The sequence below is a fragment of the Carcharhinus amblyrhynchos genome, chromosome 13 (genome assembly GCF_965287045.1).
Source record: "Carcharhinus amblyrhynchos chromosome 13, sCarAmb.v2.hapA, whole genome shotgun sequence".
Classification (NCBI taxonomy): Eukaryota; Metazoa; Chordata; class Chondrichthyes; order Carcharhiniformes; family Carcharhinidae; genus Carcharhinus; species Carcharhinus amblyrhynchos.
In genome coordinates this window covers 75,682,649-75,702,473 of record NC_137336.1, presented here as the reverse complement: position 1 = coordinate 75,702,473, position 19,825 = coordinate 75,682,649, and the positions used below count along the sequence as shown (strand labels likewise).

The window sequence follows — 19,825 nt, the reverse complement described above, 5'->3', positions numbered from 1 at the left end:
TGTTCAACATAAGCTCCTGTTATATATTGAAGTGGTTGTATGATTGCTTTGTGTGTCATAATTTGATGCTGATGTCATTGGAGTGTTTCAGAGCTTTTAGTTCCAGTTTGAATTCTGCACAGGGAATGTTTTGTTCAGGATCTGTTTCTCTGGATGTTGCCTGGCCCCTTGGCTATGGAGAGGTTGAATAAACTAGGATTGTTTTCACTGGAAAGACAGAGGCTGAGGGGACAGAGGTCTACAAAATGATGAGGCAGAGATAGGGTGGATAGTCACAGGGTTTTCCCCAGGGTGTAAGTGTCAATTACAAGGGGGCACAGGTTCAAGGTGAGATGGGAAAGTTGAAGGGAGATGTGCGGGGGGAAATTTTTCATGCAGAGAGTACTGAGTGTCTGGAACGCGCTGCCACAGGAGGTGTGTGGAAGCATGCACATTTAACAGGCATCTGGATGGGTTTGTGAATAGGGAGGGAATAGAGAGATATGGACCGAGTAAGGGCAGAAGGTCTGTTGTTTAGTTAGGCATCATAATCGGCACAAGCTTGGAGGGCCGAAGGGCCTGTTCCTGTGCTGTACTGTTCTTTGTTCTTTGAATAAAACTATTGTGTGTTATTCTGAATCCATGTGTGCAAACCATGTCGTTTTGTTTAAAACCCATAACCCTGAACATGGTGAGGACATTTACAGATGCATGAGCAGAGTGAGTACAGAGAAACTGCTTTTGCTGGCAACATATCGAGTGGGTGATGAGGGGAATCCCTTCAAACACCACAGGATGTGATTGAGAACTGCACAGGTATGTGGACAGATGAATTTGCAGGACGATGGAGCGAGAGTTAGTATCATGGAGAAAAATGAACAGTTGTTTCAAGACATTGGCTGAGGCACCATTGTAATTCAGTGAGACAGAGGGAGTTGGAAAGATTAAGGGAGAATTCCCAATCTGAGGTTCTGGATGGCTGAGGGCCAGGCTGCCAATGAGGAAGAGATGGATATTGTGAATGTGAAGGGAAGCCAGATTCAGAGGAGTGCAGAGTTCCTGGAGGAGCTTAAACAGGTACAGAAGGATGTGGGGGCTGGAGGAGGTTACAGAGATAGGGAGGGGGTGTAGGGGGCTGGAGGAGGTTACAGAGATAGGGAGGGAGTGTAGGGGGCTGGAGGAGGTTACAGAGATAGGGAGGGGTGTAGGGGGGCTGGAGGAGGTTACAGAGATAGGGAGGGGGTGTAGGGGCTGGAGAATGTTACAGAGATAGGGAGGGGGTGTAGGGGCTGGAGGAGGTTACAGAGATAGGGAGGGGGTGCAGGCGCTGGAGGAGGTTACAGAGATAGGGAGGGGGTGTAGGGGCTGCAGGAGGTTACAGAGATAGGGAGGGGGTGTAGCGGCTGGAGGAGGTTACAGAGATAGGGAGGGGGTGTAGGGGGCTGGAGGAGGTTACAGAGATAGGGAGGGGGTGTAGGGGCTGGAGGAGGTTACAGAGATAGGGAGGGGGTGTAGGGGCTGGAGAATGTTACAGAGATAAGGAGGGGGTGTAGGGGCTGGAGGAGGTTACAAGATAGGGAGGGGGTGTAGGAGCTGAAGGAGGTTACAAGATAGGGAGGGGGTCTAGGCGCTGGAGGAGGTTACAGAGATAGGGATGGGTGTAGGGGCTGAAGGAGGTTACAGAGATAGGGAGGGGTGTAGGGACTGCAGGACGTTACAGAGATAGGGAGGGGTAAAAGGGCTGGAGGCGGTTACAGAGATAGGGAGGGGTGTAGGGGCTGGAGGGGGTTACAGAGATAGGGAGGGGTATAGGGGCTGGAGGAGGTTACAGAGATAGGGAGGGGTGTAGGGGCTGGAAGGGGTTACAGAGATAGGGAGGGGTATAGGGGCTGGAGGAAGTTACAGAGATAGGGAGGGGTATAGGGGCTGGAGGAGGTTACAGAGATAGGGAGGGGGTGTAGGGGCTGGAGGAGGTTACAGAGATAGGGAGGGGTGTAGGGGCTGGAGGAGGTTACAGAGATAGGGAGGGGTGTAGGGGCTGGAAGGGGTTACAGAGATAGGGAGGGGGTGTAGGGGCTGGAAGGGGTTACAGAGATAGGGAGGGGTGGGCGGTCAGGCTCCTTGTTCCCAGAGGGTTTGTTGAAACAATAAGAAGCATTTGCCGTCTCTCCCTCATTGTGCAATGTTTAATATTGAAGAAATGTACAGACTACCAGCCCCGGTCTCCAGGGCTCTCTAACAAACACATTTACACCAATACACATTCCTGTGAAGGTACAGGCTGACATACTGGGCAGCTCAGTTAGCTGAAGATCAGCCCAGACATCAGGGTGTTCAGGTCTTCTTTACCCCCTCTCTTCCCAGTAAAAGGCAATCCTCACACTGCCAGTGTCACCCCATGGATATGTACTGTCACTGTGGCTGCAAGACAGGGAACAAAACATCAATGAGTGTGTGGGACATGGGGTAACACACAACACAAATACCCTGACTCTAAAGCAAACTCAACCTCCTCCAGCCCCTCTACCCTTCCCTATCTCTGTAACCTCCTCCAGCCCCTACACCCCCTCCCTATCTCTGTAACCTCCTCCAGCCCCTACACCCCCTCCGTATCTCTGTAACCTCCTCCAGTCCCTACACCCCTCCCTATCTCTGTAACCTCCTCCAGCCCCTACACCCCTCCCGATCTCTGTAACATCCTCCAGCCCCTACACCCCTCCCGATCTCTGTAACCTCCTCCAGTCCCGACTCCCCCTCCCTATCTCCGTAACCTCGTCCAGCCCCTACACCCCCTCCCTATCTCTGTAACCTCCTCCAGCCCACGACACCCCTCTCTATCTCTGTAACCTCCTCCAGCCCACGACACCCCTCCCTATCTCTGTAACCTCCTCCAGCCCCCTACACCCCTCCCTATCTCTGTAACCTCCTCCAGCCCCTACACCCCCTCCCTATCTCTGTAACCTCCTCCAGCCCACGACACCCCTCCCTATCTCTGTAACCTCCTCCAGCCCCTACACCCCTCCCTATCTCTGTCACCTCCTCCAGCCCCTACACCCCTCCCTATCTCTGTAACCTCCTCCAGCCCCTACACCCCTCCCTATCTCTGTAACCTCCTCCAGCCCCAACACCCCTCCCTATCTCTGTAACCTCCTCCAGCCCCTACACCCCTCCCTATCTCTGTAACCTCCTCTAGCCCCTACACCCCTCCCTATCTCTGTAACCTCCTCCAGCCCCAACACCCCTCCCTATCTCTGTAACCTCCTCCAGGCCCTACACTCCCTCCCTATCTCTGTAACCTCCTCCAGCCCCTACACCCCCTCCCTATCTCTGTAACCTTCTCCAGCCCCTACACCCCCTCCCTATCTCTGTAACCTCCTCCAGCCCCACCCCCCTCCCTATCTCTGTAACCTCTTCCAGCCCCTACACCCCTCCCTATCTCTGTAACCTCCTCCAGCACAGTGACTCCCAGTGTGATACTGAGACCGGAACTGTGCACAGTGACTCCCAGTGTGATACGGAGACCGGAACTGTGCACGGTGACTCCCAGTGTGATACGGAGACCGGAACTGTGCACGGTGACTCCCAGTGTGATACGGAGACCGGAACTGTGCACAGTGACTCCCAGTGTGATACAGAGACTGGAACTGTGCACGGTGACTCCCAGTGCGATACGGAGACCGGAACTGTGCACGGTGACTCCCAGTGTGATACGGAGACCGGAACTGTGCACGGTGACTCCCAGTGTGATCCGGAGACCGGAACTGTGCACGGTGACTCCCAGTGTGATACGGAGACCGGAACTGTGCACGGTGATTCCCAGTGTGATACGGAGACCGGAACTGTGCACAGTGACTCCCAGTGTGATATGGAGACTGGAACTGTGCACAGTGACTCCCAGTGTGATATGGAGACCGGAACTGTGCACAGTGACTCCCAGTGTGATATGGAGACTGGAACTGTGCACAGTGACTCCCAGTGCGATACGGAGACCGGAACTGTGCACAGTGACTCCCAGTGTGATACGGAGACCGGAACTGTGCACAGTGACTCCCAGTGTGATATGGAGACTGGAACTGTGCACAGTGACTCCCAGTGTGATACGGAGACCGGAACTGTGCACAGTGACTCCCAGTGTGATACGGAGACCGGAACTGTGCACAGTGACTCCCAGTGTGATACAGAGACCGGAACTGTGCACAGTGACTCCCAGTGTGATACGGAGACCGGAACTGTGCACAGTGACTCCCAGTGTGATACGGAGACCGGAACTGTGCACAGTGACTCCCAGTGCAATACGGAGACCGGAACTGTGCACAGTGACTCCCAGTGTGATATGGAGACCGGAACTGTGCACAGTGACTCCCAGTGTGATACGGAGACCGGAACTGTGCACAGTGACTCCCAGTGTGATACGGAGACCGGAACTGTGCACAGTGACTCCCAGTGCAATACGGAGACCGGAACTGTGCACAGTGACTCCCAGTGCGATACGGAGACCGGAACTGTGCACAGTGACTCCCAGTGCGATACGGAGACCGGAACTGTGCACGGTGACTCCCAGTGTGATACGGAGACCGGAACTGTGCACAGTGATTCCCAGTGTGATACGGAGACTGGAACCGTGCACGGTGACTCCCAGTGTGATACGGAGATGGGAACTGTGCACAGTGACTCCCAGTGTGATACGGAGACCGGAACTGTGCATAGTGACTCCCAGTGCGATACGGAGATGGGAACTGTGCACAGTGACACCCAGTGTGATACGGAGACCGGAACTGTGCACAGTGACTCCCAGTGTGATACGGAGACCGGAAGTGTGCACAGTGACTCCCAGTGCGATACGGAGACCGGAACTGTGCACAGTGACTCCCAGTGTGATACGGAGACCGGAACTGTGCACAGTGACTCCCAGTGCGATATGGAGACTGGAACTGTGCACAGTGACTCCCAGTGTGATACGGAGACCGGAACTGTGCACAGTGACTCCCAGTGTGATATGGAGACTGGAACTGTGCACAGTGACACCCAGTGTGATACGGAGACCGGAACTGTGCACGGTGACTCCCAGTGTGATACGGAGATGGGAACTGTGCACGGTGACTCCCAGTGCGATACGGAGATGGGAACTGTGCACGGTGACTCCCAGTGCGACACGGAGACCGGAACTGTGCACGGTGACTCCCAGTGTGATACGGAGACCGGAACTGTGCACAGTGACTCCCAGTGTGATACAGAGACCGGAACTGTGCACAGTGACTCCCAGTGTGATACAGAGACCGGAACTATGCACGGTGACTCCCAGTGCGATACGGAGACCGGAACTGTGCACAGTGACTCCCAGTGCGATACGGAGACCGGAACTGTGCACAGTGACTCCCAGTGTGATACTGAGACCGGAACTGTGCATAGTGACTCCCAGTGTGATACGGAGATGGGAACTGTGCACAGTGACTCCCAGTGTGATACGGAGATGGGAACTGTGCACAGTGACTCCCAGTGTGATACGGAGACCGGAACTGTGCACAGTGATTCCCAGTGCGATACGGAGACCGGAACTGTGCACAGTGACTCCCAGTGTGATACGGGGACCGGAACTGTGCACAGTGACTCCCAGTGTGATACGGAGATGGGAACTGTGCACAGTGACTCCCAGTGTGATACGGAGACGGGAACTGTGCACAGTGAGTCCCAGTGCGATACGGAGACCAGAACTGTGCACAGTGACTCCCAGTGCGATACAGAGACCGGAACTGTGCACAGAGACTCCCAGTGTGATACGGAGACCGGAACTGTGCACAGTGACTCCCAGTGTGATACGGAGACCGGAACTGTGCATAGTGACTCCCAGTGTGATACGGAGATGGGAACTGTGCACAGTGACTCCCAGTGTGATACGGAGATGGGAACTGTGCACAGTGACTCCCAGTGTGATACGGAGACCGGAACTGTGCACAGTGATTCCCAGTGCGATACGGAGACCGGAACTGTGCACAGTGACTCCCAGTGTGATACGGGGACCGGAACTGTGCACAGTGACTCCCAGTGTGATACGGAGATGGGAACTGTGCACAGTGACTCCCAGTGTGATACGGAGACGGGAACTGTGCACAGTGAGTCCCAGTGCGATACGGAGACCAGAACCGTGCACGGTGACTCCCAGTGTGATACGGAGACCGGAACCGTGCACAGTGATTCCCAGTGTGATACGGAGACTGGAACTGTGCACAGTGATTCCCAGTGTGATACGGAGACCGGAACTGTGCACAGTGATTCCCAGTGCGATATGGAGACCGGAACTGTGCACAGTGACTCCCAGTGCGATACAGAGACCGGAACTGTGCACAGAGACTCCCAGTGTGATATGGAGACCGGAACTGTGCACAGTGACTCCCAGTGTGATACGGAGACCGGAACTGTGCATAGTGACTCCCAGTGTGATACGGAGATGGGAACTGTGCACAGTGACTCCCAGTGTGATAAGGAGATGGGAACTGTGCACCATAACCCATGATTTCATGTCACCAGTATTCTGTAGAAGTTTAATATAACTTGTCTGCTTTGTAAAATCAGTACCTGAAAAATAAATCCCAGTGTTGTCTTTGTCTTTTTTATGTTCTTACTAAACAATAATTTTCTGCTGAAATCTGCATCCCACATTTCTCTCTAGCAATGTCTCTACGTGTTACTGTTGACATTGTTGATAAAGAGAATGCCAAGCAGTTTTGGCACAGTTGGCACACGGCAGGAAGGATTTTGGAATAAATATAGCCCGTTGCCCACTTCCCCAGTGATCGCTACACCGCACTGCCCCCTGGTTAACACTCTTACCGATATCATGTTGAGGTTGCAGCATCGAAACAGGTTCCTGCCAATGATAATGGCAGACACGATGGCCATCACTAACTCTGCCACTGTGTACAGTTGGAGCAGAATCACAAAGGCCACTAGTGCCGACTGTGGGTGAAAGAAAAATGATGTGAATCTGGTTTGCTGCTACTGGGACAGACACTTGAGGGCACTCGTACACAGGTAAAGATAAACACGGACTCCCTCGATAGTCTCCCACGCTCCTTATGTTCCTGTCCTTTTGGCTGGGTTCAGTGCTTTATCGCCCAATCCTCCCCAATCCTTTAGCTTCTCACATTCCCTCCCCTCCCCACCCTCAAATGCAAGATCTCAAAACGGCTGCCATCTGCTTCTAAACAGCTCCTCATCTTCCCTCTGCACCTTCTCGGCATCTTACCTCTTGCTTTACATCACAAAACCAAGAGAAATAGAACCCACCCCACCCCTCGGGCCACCGTTCATGCTGTCCGTCTGTTAGAATTACAGAATCATCCAATCCCAACAGTGCAGGGGGAGGCCACTCGGTGTATCGAGACTGCACCAACCACAATCCCACCCAGGCTCATGAGTGAGGTTACGGGAATAGGGCCTGGGTGGGATTGTGGTAGGTGCAGATTCGATGGGCCGAGTGGACTCCTCTGCACTGTGGGGATTCTATGAAAGATTCTAAACTTTCTAAATGCTTTTTGAAAGACAAAATTGTACTTGCCTTTACTGCTGCCTCTGGCAGCTTGTTCCAGAGACTCACTGCCCTCTGTGAAAAAAACTGCCCCTCTGGACCCTTTGGTATCTCTCCCCTTTCATCCTAAACCTAAGCCCTCTAGTTTTAGACTGATTGAATGTCAGAACAGGCTCAAAGGGCTAAACGGCCGAGCTCTACTCTTAGTTCCGATGTCCTATAAAATGAGGTGCGTACGATACGGCTGCAGTCAGACAGGACAATGGTACTCACTGGACGGCGCACTTCATGGTAATAATCGTAATTAACCAATGGATAATACAGAGACATGGAGTATATAATGATGCCTGCTCCTGCCAAAATGGCACTGAAAACATTTGATGCAAACACCACCTTCACCTGTAAAACAAACAAGCTGAAGTTACAGCTTGATACATCATACTCAAAAATAAACTTTCATTCATATATGGTGCGTTTAGTGGAATGTCAGCTGCAGGTACTGGGCTAACAATAATGCCTCTGGACTAATAACCCAGAAACCCGGGTGCATGCTCTGGAGAAACAGGTTCAAATCCCACTGTGAAACCTGGTGGAATCTGAGGTCGGTTAATAAATCTGGAATTGAAACTGCTCTCGGTAATACTCGTATCATAAGATTTCTCAGAGTGCCCAAAGGAGCTATTTCTCATGGCCAATCCACCTAACCTACACATCTTTGGACTGTGGGAGGAAACCAGAGCACCCGGAGGAAACCCATGCGGGGGGGGGGGGGGGGGGGTGCGGAATGTGCAAACTCTACACAGACAATGACCGGAGGTTGGAATTGAAACGCGGTCCCTGGTGCTGTGAAGCAGCAGTGTTAGCTGCTGTGCCGTGATTGAGAATTTGTGACTGACAAGAGAATTAAAGGTTAGGGGGCTGGGGAGACAGACAGGAAAGTAGAGTTGTGGCTACAATCAGGTCAGCCATGAACTTATCAAACGGTGCAGTTGGATTCAGGGGATGAAATGCTCCTAATGTGTGGGATTGTGAGTGTGCCATTGTGGTTTCCAATGCCCGGCTCCATGCCAGGCAGTCTATCCAGTTTTATTTGGTACGGCTGCTGCTTTGTTGGGTGGTTTCAGGGTTGCATTGTAGCCAGACCAGATAAGGGCCGATTTCCATTCCTAAAGGACATCTGGTGGGATTTCCAGCAATACGGTAGTTTCACAATCACTGTTACCGGAACTAGCTCTTAATTCCGAGTTTAGGAATTAATTGAATTTAAATTCCACCAGCTGCCCTGGTTGGATTCGAACTCATGTCTCTGGATCATTCATCTGGGCCTCTCATCCACCTCTATGCCCCCTACTCTGTTACTTTTTATTATTTATCCCTGGGACGTGTGTCGCTGGCTGGGGGGCATTTATTGCCCATCCCCAGTTGCCCCTTGGAGGGTAGTTGAGAGTCACCCACATTGCTGTGTCTCTGGAGTCCCATGTAGGCCAGACTGGGGTAAGGACAGCAGATTTCCTTCCCTAAAGGGAACCAGATGGGTTTTTCCCACACTGGGTCATCAGGAGATTCTTAATTTCAGATATTTTTTGTTGAATTCAAGTTCCACCATCTGCCATGGCTGGATTCGAACCCAGGTCCCTAAAAGATTAGTCAAGGTTCTGGATTAATAGTCTAGCGATAATACCACTAGGCCATAGCCTGTCCTGGTGATTTCTGTTTCTTACCTAACTGACACACCAATAGGAGCACTGGCTTGAAAACTAACCTTGAATGAGTTTGATAGATCTTTAATTTCAGTTGACAATGCTCCTGAAATGATGTACTGCAAAAGAGACCAGTGCAGAGGTTAGTATTTGTTAGCCACACAATGATACTTCAAATTGTTGCATTCTCAGTTACCTGGGGTTACACCTAGCTGACAACAACTTTCTGTATCAAACCAATTTCTCACAGACCGTTCTGAGCTCAAAGAGAAACTGTGCTTCTTGTTCAATCCAATATCCCCCCTTTCCATGACAAATAAATTTGCAAGCACTATCACGTGTAATTGTGAGTTACCCAAGTTATCCCCCATACAATGGTTCTCATGCATTAACAAACTATTTTAGTTAGTTTATGCATACACATGTGTCGTGTACATAGTCAATAAATCATGCCGGTCTTCTAACGGTATGCATGCATGTTAATTTGGGTCATGTTCCATCTCCCATGGCACTTGTTGTTGATGTAGTAACTACTGTTGTTCCATTTCCGTTGCGAGGACTGATGTACCGCTGGGAATGTTGGTCCTTGTGCAGCTGGTGAGATCCTATCTTCCTGACGCTAGTCTTTGTACTGGATTACTTTCCATTCCTTCAGCTGGTGTGTTTCCCCACTCGGTGATTACCATGTATACACGTGTTAGATTTTCAGGATCGTTTGATGATTCCTTTGGTGATTTTCACCACTGTCTCCATTCGATTGGGGATGGCGGGGTGATGACGTGTAGTGTTGGATTTTCCAATCTTCTGTGATGCAGCTGGATTCCTCACTTGTGAACTGAGGGCCATTGTCACTTGTCGCAATGTCTGGAATACTGTAACAAATCATACAGCATTGTTACAGTGACCCAAGCCAGGTCCCTGGCAGCACAGTGGTTAGCATTGCTGCCTCACAGCACTGGGGACCCAGGTTCGATTCCCAGCTTGGGTCACTGTCTGTGCGGAGTCTGCACGCTCTCCATGAGTCTGTGTGGGTTTCCTCCAGGTGCTCCGGTTTCCTCCAAGAGTCCGAAAGATGTGCTGGTTAGGTGTTAAATTTTCCCTCAGTGTACCCAAACAGGCACCGGAGTGTGGCGCTGAGGGGATTTTTCACAGTTACTTCATTGCAGAGTTTACATCAGCCAACTTGTAACACTAATAAATAAACTTTTTTAAAACTGAAATGTGCTTTCAGGCATTCTACAAACTTATTATCTTTGAAGTTAGCTGCTCTAACTCCCTGTAGTTGGGTGTGATAAGATAGTCAGTTCAAGCTGGAGTAAATGGGTCTACTCCCAGCTGCATCCATGGTCTACCTGGGATGGCATGCATCATTAGTGCCCTGTGACATGCTTCATTTGTGATTCACTGGCCAATGTGCTCCTTTAGTTTGACTGCTTATGTCTGGCCAGTAAAATACTTATCTTGCCTTCCTCAGAGTCGACTCAATTCCTTGATGGCTTGCATGGATGTGCCTCAGTACCTCTCTCTCATCTCCTTAGGAATGATGACTTAACTTCTCTTTTCACTTTGATTTATTATTGTCACATGTATTGGGATACAGTGAAAAGTATTGTTTTTGTGCACTATACAGACAAAGCATACCGTTCATAGAATAGAAGGAAAGCAGAGGGTGCAGAATGTAGCGTTACAGTCACAGCGAGGTGTAAAGCAAGATCAAATTAATATAAGGTAGGTCCATTCAAAAGTCTGACAGCAGCAGGGAAGAAGCTGTTCTTGAGTCGGTCGGTACGGGACCTCAGACTTTTGTATCTTTTTCCCGATGGAAGAAGGTGGAAGAGAGAATGTCCGGGGTGTGTGGGGGGGTCCTTGATTATACCGGCTGCTTTTCCCCGAGGCAGTGGGAAGTGTAGACAGAGTCAATGGATGGGAGGCTGGTTTGTGTGATGGATTGGGCTTCAGACCTCGGGGTCCTTGTGCATGAGTCGCAAAAACCCAGCTTGCAGGTGCAGCAGGTGGTCAGGAAGGCGAATGGGATGCTGGCCTTCATCGCGAGGGGGATTGAATATAAAAGTAGGGAGGTCTTGCTGCAGCTGTATAGGGCATTGGTGAGGCCGCAGCTGGAGTACTGTGTGCAGTTTTGGGCGCCGCACCTGCGCAAAGATATTTTGGCCTTGGAGGGAGTGCAGAGGAGGTTTACTAGGCTGATACCGGAGTTGAGGGGGTTGAGCTATGAGGAGAGGCTGAATAAACTAGGCTTGTACTCGTTAGAGTTTAGAAGAATGAGGGGAGATCTCATTGAGACGTATAAGATGATGAATGGGACGGATAGGATAGAAGAGGTGGAAAGACTCTTCCCGCTCAAAAAAGACAGTAGGACTAGGGGGCACAGCCTCAAGATAAAGGGGAGGCAGTTTAGAACGGAGTTGAGGAGGAACTTCTTCACTCAAAGGGTGGTGAATCTCTGGAATTCTCTGCCTGTTGAAGTGGTGGAGGCTGCCTCGCTAAATATTTTTAAGACACGGGTTGATGGGTTTTTGATAAGAGAGGGGATTAAGGGTTATGGGGAGAGGGTGGGAATGTGGAACTGAGCCACGACAGATCAGCCATGATCTTATTGAATGGCGAGGCAGGCTCGAAGGGCTAGATGGCCTACTCCTGCTCCTATTTCTTATGTTCTTTGTAGTTCCTTGCGGTCTTGGGCAGAGCAGGAGCCCATACCAAGCTGATACATCCAGAAAGGATACTTTCCTGAGTGCATTTATAAAAATTGGTGAGAGTCATAGTGGAGATACTAAATTTCCTTAGTCTCCTGAAAGAATAGAGACGTTGATGGGCTTTCTTAATGATAGTGTCGGCATCGGGGGGACCAGGACAGGTTGCTGGTGATCTGGACACCTAAAAACTTGAAACTCTCGATCATTTCTACTTTGTCCCATTGATGTAGACAGGCGCATGTTCTCCTCTGCACTTCCTTTGTTTTATTGATATTGAGGGAGAGATTACTGTTGCTGCACCAGTTCACCAGATTCTCTATCTCATTCCTGTACTCTGTCTCATCATTGTTTGAGATCTGACCCATGACTGTGGTGTTGTCAGCAAACTGGAAAATTGAATTGGAGGGGGATTTGGCCGCATGGTTATAGGTGTATAATGAGTATAGTAAGAATCTGAGGGCACAGCCTTGTGGGGCCCAGTGTTGTTTCATGTATGGGGATTTGTCACAATGTTCTGTCGCTATCTTTCCACTGGCCATCTGTACAGCCTTGTTTTGCTTCTTTTCTGAGCCAAACACCTTTGTGTGAGATTAATCGACTTCTCACAGTTACAGCACTCTCTCCCCACACTGGACAAGCTGCCCGCCACAGCATTTACATTCTGCCCTTTATCAGAAAGGATTCTGCTCTTTCAGCTGGGGCTGCCATTAGTTGAGGCACTTCCCCAGTTATAGTTTGCTAACTCGAAAATGCCCCATTTATCCCCACTCTCCGTTGTTTCTCAGCCAGCCACATCTTTATCCAGCCTAATATATCACCCACACCACCAGAATCTTTTATGTAGCACCTCTTGGAAATCTCAATATATTATATCAACTGGTTTCCCTTTATCCACCCTGCTTGTCACACTGTCAAAGAACTCTAATAAATCTGTCAAAGGTGATTTCTCTTTCACAAAACCATGCTGACTCTGTCTGATTATATTATGTCTTTCAAAATACCCTTTAACAATGGATTCCAGCATTTTCTCTAAGATAGATGTCAGGCTAACTGGCCTATAACTGTCTGCCTCCGTACTCGAACACAGGTGCCGTATTTGTGGCAGTATTTTCACCCCAGTGATTGTGGCAGCTTTTGCCCCTCGCTTTTCATCAATTCTTGGGATGTGAATTAGCTCCTCAGAGGCTGGTGTCCCTTCACCAAATTTCCTTTATTTACAAATGTGATTCCGCTACTAAGAATGCTTCAGAAACACCGTGAGATACAGAGTGCCAGTTGCCCTGACACGCTAAGAGAGAGACAGAGAGAGAGAGGTGAGACCTCCTGAGCAAGCAATCATTATCTCAATCAGGGAGCTCATACTCTAAGAGGTAATGATTGCCTGCTCAATCAGGAGTCTAACCTGTCTCGACTGAGGACTATCAGGGCACTCCGGATCTGACTGTCTCCCTGAAACAGGAGTGGAATCAGAAAGCTTTAGGCCAGTTAGCCTAACAAGCATTGAACAGGCACCTGTCTGTCACGCTGTGAGTGTCAGAGTTCTGGTTTGCTCCAATCCTCACGTGGCAGAGGAATAGCCATGTCTTCATTCGCAGTGTCCGTCTCAGGCTATGAAATACTAACTATGTGTGATAGAGCGGGAGAGGTAGGATACTCCTTGGTTCTCAGCTGCTGGGCATAGTTGGGCCCCATGATTTCAGGGCCTGAGTCTGGTCCAGATGTTTTTTTGGATGTCATGTACATTTTGTAGGATATCAACCCCGTCCTAGAGACAACTGTTGCTGGTAGCCAAGAAGGACCCTTGGCGACATTCTTTACCAATACTCTTACACCAGCCTCCAATTGGCCCTCGCAGCTGCTGTTGTCGTGGCCTCTACATTGGGCTTCTTGCTGCCTTTCCACCTTTCTCCTCCTCCGCCCTCCTCCAACCCCCTCCCTGCCCCAGGGACGGGAAGGTCAATCTCAATCGAGTGCAGTGTTGGCTGCCCATGAGGGGTGCTATTCCCCTAGTGGCACGGGAAGGGTGTCCTGAGAGAGCTCGGTGTCCACTGAGGCTGCCGGCTCTTTCTTTAAACCAGCTTTCAAAGTCTGGGCCTCTCTCTCTTTGCCGTTCAGTGATGGGTGGTATGGCGCCGTCCTAATACATTGAATCCCATTCGACTTCACGAAGCTGAACTCCTGGTTGGCAAAAGATGTCCCATTGCCAGAGACCAGTACCTCCGGGATCCCATCCTTGTCGCCAGTGGAGTAACTGCTCTGAGGCCACTGTCCCTGCACCAGATTCCTTTTATTTACAAACTCTATTCCAGTCTTAAGACTGCTTCAGGGACACAGTCACATCAGGAGTACCAGTGGACCTGACATATATTTATGTGCCAGTGAGACCCTTTGGGTGGTCAGTCAATCAGGCAGCTTAAACTCCAAAAGGCCGATCTCATGGGTCTTGTTGCGTTTAGTCTTCCAGCTGTGAGCACAGCTACAAAATATTTGTCCAAAGACTCCGCCATGCCTTTGTTGGGCATTATTAATTCTACCCCACCCCCCCCACACAGGCGCCCCCACTCTGAGGGACAGTACACTGGAGAATCTGATGCATACTGATGGCCAAGGAGATAGGATTTGAGAATTCTCCCTTCAGAGTGTCACTGAGTGCAAAACTATGAACAAACCGTTATTCCTGTCCAAAAGGGCATGGCGATATTCGATCCAAAGGAATTCCTTGCAGCAAAATAGAAGGGAATGCCAAATGTCACCTGGATAATTCCCAGCATTATCTGTGTGACCTGCGATGGAAGGAAGTATAAACAGTTACCACTCAAACTAGCCACAGTGAAAAACATCGCTTTCACTTCTACACTGACAACTGAGTTGATTTGAACAAATATACCATCAAGCATTACAGTGAAATAAGGAACTCATGGCCATGAAGCTTTCAGAATTATATCAATAGATGCTCAATATTTTGGAAGATAGAGACATATTTTCCTGTGGAAAGACATTATTTTCCTAGTGAAGGGTACATTTTGCGAGACAGAGATTACTCTAATTCACTTGTGGGATGTGGGTGTCACTGACCCATCGAGTCTGCGCCAATCCTCTGATGGAGCATCTTGCCCAGCTCCCATACCCATAACACCACATATTTATCCCCCTAATCTACACATCTTTGGAACTAAGGGACAATTTAGCATGGCCAATCCCCCTAACCTACACATCTTTGGACACTAAGGGACAATTTAGCATGGCCAATCCCCCTAACCTACACATCTTTGGACACTAAGGGACAATTTAGCATGGCCAATCCCCCTAACCTACACATCTTTGGACACTAAGGGACAATTTAGCATGGCCAATCCCCCTAACCTACACATCTTTGGACACTAAGGGACAATTTAGCATGGCCAATCCCCCTAACCTACACATCTTTGGGACACTAAGGGACAATTTAGCATGGCCAATCCACCCTAACCTACACATCTTTGGACACTAAGAGGCAATTTAGCATGGCCAATCCATCTAACCTACACATCTTTGGACACTAAGGGACAATTTAGCATGGCCAATCCCCCTAACCTACACATCTTTGGACACTAAGGGACAATTTAGCATGGCCAATCCACCTAACCTGCACATCTTTGGACATTAATGGAAAGTTTGGCATGGTCAATCCACCTAAGCTGCACATCTTTGCAGTGTGGGAGGAAACGCATGCAGACACAGAACTCCACCCAAGGATCAAACCCAGGTCCCTTGCACCATGAGGAATATGCTAACCACTGTGCCACCATGCTGCTGAATGGATGAAAGGTAAGACAAGGTCATGAAAGAGATGGGCTCTGATTTACAGAGGGTAGGAAGTGGGAGGTGGGAAGACTACATCAGAATTGGAGTGGAGTTTGGTGATGTTCTGGAGCTGGACATCAATGGTCTTAATGAAGATATGAGTATGCAGTCGGAATAGCTTCTTAGACTCAGGTTTGACACCAAGGTTGTAAACAGCCTGGCTCAACCACAAGTAATTGTCAGCATAAGACTGTAGTGAAGAGGGAGGGCATTTGTGATGGGACTCTGCTCTTCCCAATGCATAACTGGATGAAATTTCTCCTCGTCACATGCTGGATATTAGACACGCATGTTTGACAATCTAGAGACTGTGGCTGCTGTCAGGAGTGGGGACGCCGAGAGGGAACTGGATGCAATCAGAGCTGACATTGTGTTTGGGAGAATGTCACTGAGGAGTAACAGGTCAGTAGGAAGTAGTCTCCGCTCCGCCACAGCCCAGTCCATCACACAAACCAGCCTCCCATCCATGCTAAATTGCCCCTTAGTGTCAGAGGGATTAGCAGGGTAAATACATGGAGTTATGGGGATAGGGCCTGGGTGGGATTGTGGTCAGTGCAGACTCGATGGGCCAAATGGCCTCCTTCTGCACTGTAAAGATTCTATAGTCCATTAACTCTGTTTACACTTCCCGCTTCAGGGGTATCAGAGGTGATGGTGTGGGACTAAGTGGAGAAAGTGTCTATTTGATTTGATTTATTATTGTCACATGCTTTGGGATACAGTGAAAAGTATTGTTTCTTGTGCACTATACAGACAAAGCATACTGTTCATAGAGTACAGAGGGGAGAAGGAAAGGAGAGAGTGCAGAATGTAGTGTTACAGTCACAGCGAGGGTGTAGAGAAAGATCAACTTAATGCGAGGTAGGTCCATTAAAAGTCTGACAGCAGCAGGGAAGAAGCCGTTTTTGAGTCGGTTGGTACGGGACCTCAGACTTTTGCATCTTTTTCCCGATGGAAGAAGGTGGAAGAGAGAATGTCTGGGGTGCGTGGGGGGTCCTTAATTATGCTGCTGCTTTTCCCGAGGCGGCGGGAAGTGTAGACAGAGTCAATGGATCATAGAATCCTGACAGTGCAAAAGGAGGACATTCAGCCCATCGAGTCTGCACCAACCACAATCCCAGCCAGGTCCTATCCCCATGACCCCATGAATTTACCCTCTCTGGTCTCCTGGGCACTAAGGGGGCAATTTAGCATGGATGAAAGGCTGGTTTACGTGATGGACTGAGCTATGGCAGAGGGTACGTAACTCGAGATGTAACGTATGGCTGCCCCCAGATGTCAGGCGGGGAGAAGATAATCTCTAAACAAGCAATGTGTTTTTAACCCAGCGTGCAGAGAGTTATCAGTGAAGGACGGTGAGTGATGGGAGAGCAGGATTGAGGCCATGTGATTCTGATCCATTTGTGGTTTGTGTCTTGTGAGGAAGTTGGGATGAGGAGATCTTTGAAGGGTTTAAACTGCAGGGGGTGGGAGGTGAAACATACCGAGACGTAGCGGGTGTATCTGAAGAAACTGAAGAGAAAACAAAAGGCTCTTACTCCGAAGGAACTCAGTTCCTGACTCAGACCCTTGGACGACATACTGGGCTCTCTCACTCTCCAACTTCACACCGACTGCAACAGGCAAAAGGAAACAAATGGTCAAAATAGCAAGTGTGTCAACGTGACGGCGATACAGGAAACACACAGAAAACAGCAGACCCATTTCAATTCCTACCTTCACTCCTACTCAGTAACCAGCCTGGGGATTAACCCTAACAGATGTACAACTGGTGAGACCTCAGCAGTGCACCTTATAGCAGACCAACAGGCCAGCTCTCTGCCAGTGCTAATGCTAGAATGGCCTCCTCACACCCTCCCACCGTTCCACGTCCCCCTCCACCCCCCGCACCCTGCTCCACGTCCCCCTCCACCCCCCGCACCCAGCTCCACGTCCCCCTCCACCCCCCGCACCCTGATCCACGTCCCCCTCCACCCCCCGCACCCTGCTCCACGTCCCCCTCCACCCCCGCACCCAGCTCCACGTCCCCCTCCACCCCCCGCACCCTGATCCACGTCCCCCTCCACCCCCGCACCCTGCTCCACGTCCCCCTCCACCCCCGCACCCTGATCCACGTCCCCCTCCACCCCCGCACCCTGCTCCACGTCCCCCTCCACCCCCCGCACCCAGCTCCACGTCCCCCTCCACCCCCCGCACCCAGCTCCACGTCCCCCTCCACCCCCGCACCCTGCTCCACGTCCCCCTCCACCCCCGCACCCTGCTCCACGTCCCCCTCCACCCCCGCACCCTGCTCCACGTCCCCCTCCACCCCCCGCACCCTGCTCCACGTCCCCCTCCACCCCCCGCACCCAGCTCCACGTCCCCCTCCACCCCCACCCCCACACTCCGCTCCACATCCCCCTCCACCCCCACACTCCGCTCCACCCCCACACCCTGATCCACATCCCCCTTCACCCTGCCCTCCACTTCCCCTCCACATCCTCCTCCGGAACTGTGCACAGTGACTCCCAGTGTGATAGAGAGACTGGAACTGTGCACAGTGACTCCCAGTGTGATACGGAGACCGGAACTGTGCACAGTGACTCCCAGTGTGATACGGAGACCGGAACTGTGCACAGTGACTCCCAGTGTGATACGGAGACTGGAACTGTGCACAGTGACTCCCAGTGCGATACGGAGACTGGAACTGTGCACAGTGATACCCAGTGTGATACAGAGACCGGAACTGTGCACAGTGACTCCCAGTGTGATACGGAGACCGGAACTGTGCACAGTGACTCCCAGTGTGATACAGAGACCGGAACTGTGCACTGTGACTCCCAGTGTGATACGGAGACCGGAACTGTGCACAGTGACTCCCAGTGTGATACAGAGACCGGAACTGTGCACGGTGACTCCCAGTGTGATACGGAGACTGGAACTGTGCACAGTGATTCCCAGTGTGATACGGAGACCGGAACTGTGCACAGTAACTCCCAGTGCGATACGGAGACCGGAACTGTGCACAGTGACTCCCAGTGCGATACGGAGACCGGAACTGTGCACAGTGACTCCCAGTGCGATACGGAGACCGGAACTGTGCACAGTGACTCCCAGTGTGATACGGAGACCGGAACTGTGTACAGTGACTCCCAGTGCGATACGGAGACCGGAACTGTGCACAGTGACTCCCAGTGCGATACGGAGACCGGAACTGTGCACAGTGACTCCCAGTGTGATACGGAGACCGGAACTGTGCACAGTGACTCCCAGTGTGATACGGGGACTGGAACTGTGCACGGTGACTCCCAGTGTGATACGGGGACTGGAACTGTGCACGGTGACTCCCAGTGTGATACGGAGACCGGAACTGTGCACGGTGACTCCCAGTGCGATACGGAGACCGGAACTGTGCACGGTGACTCCCAGTGTGATACGGAGACCGGAACTGTGCACAGTGACTCCCAGTGCGATACGGAGACCGGAACTGTGCACAGTGACTCCCAGTGCGATACGGAGACCGGAACTGTGCACAGTGACTCCCAGTGTGATACGGAGACCGGAACTGTGTACAGTGACTCCCAGTGCGATACGGAGACCGGAACTGTGCACAGTGACTCCCAGTGCGATACGGAGACCGGAACTGTGCACAGTGACTCCCAGTGTGATACGGAGACCGGAACTGTGCACAGTGACTCCCAGTGTGATACGGGGACTGGAACTGTGCACGGTGACTCCCAGTGTGATACGGGGACTGGAACTGTGCACGGTGACTCCCAGTGTGATACGGAGACCGGAACTGTGCACGGTGACTCCCAGTGCGATACGGAGACCGGAACTGTGCACGGTGACTCCCAGTGTGATACGGAGACCGGAACTGTGCACAGTGACTCCCAGTGTGATACGGAGACCGGAACTGTGCACAGTGACTCCCAGTGTGATACGGGGACTGGAACTGTGCACGGTGACTCCCAGTGTGATACGGGGACTGGAACTGTGCACGGTGACTCCCAGTGTGATACGGAGACCGGAACTGTGCACGGTGACTCCCAGTGCGATACGGAGACCGGAACTGTGCACGGTGA

At 51.1% G+C, this 19,825-nt stretch overlaps 1 protein-coding gene across 1 annotated transcript; it reads right to left on the bottom strand.

The window, feature by feature from the left end:
* Positions 1 to 7,678: 7,678 nt before the first annotated feature.
* LOC145351358 (membrane-spanning 4-domains subfamily A member 4A-like) lies at positions 7,679 to 17,375 on the bottom strand. Its single transcript, XM_080200974.1, has 4 exons — positions 17,300 to 17,375; positions 14,588 to 14,701; positions 9,267 to 9,323; positions 7,679 to 7,903 (listed from the first exon to the last, which is right to left on the bottom strand). Exons 1-4 carry the CDS (start codon positions 17,339 to 17,341, stop codon positions 7,679 to 7,681), a joined length of 438 nt encoding a protein of 145 aa, XP_080057100.1. The 5' UTR covers positions 17,342 to 17,375.
* Positions 17,376 to 19,825: the final 2,450 nt, after the last annotated feature.

Bases quoted from the DNA above. Each gene is read 5' to 3' on its own strand.
- LOC145351358 (XM_080200974.1), bottom strand. From the start codon at position 17,341: ATGTCGTCCAAGGGTCTGAGTCAGGAACTGAGTTCCTTCGGA. The intron at 9,324-14,587 runs GTTTGTTCATAG...TCTCTTTTGCAG, and splicing joins CCTTTTGGACAGGAATAACG to TACATCATTTCAGGAGCATT. The intron at 7,904-9,266 runs GTTAGTTTTCAA...TTTGTTTTACAG, and splicing joins ATCTATCAAACTCATTCAAG to GTGAAGGTGGTGTTTGCATC.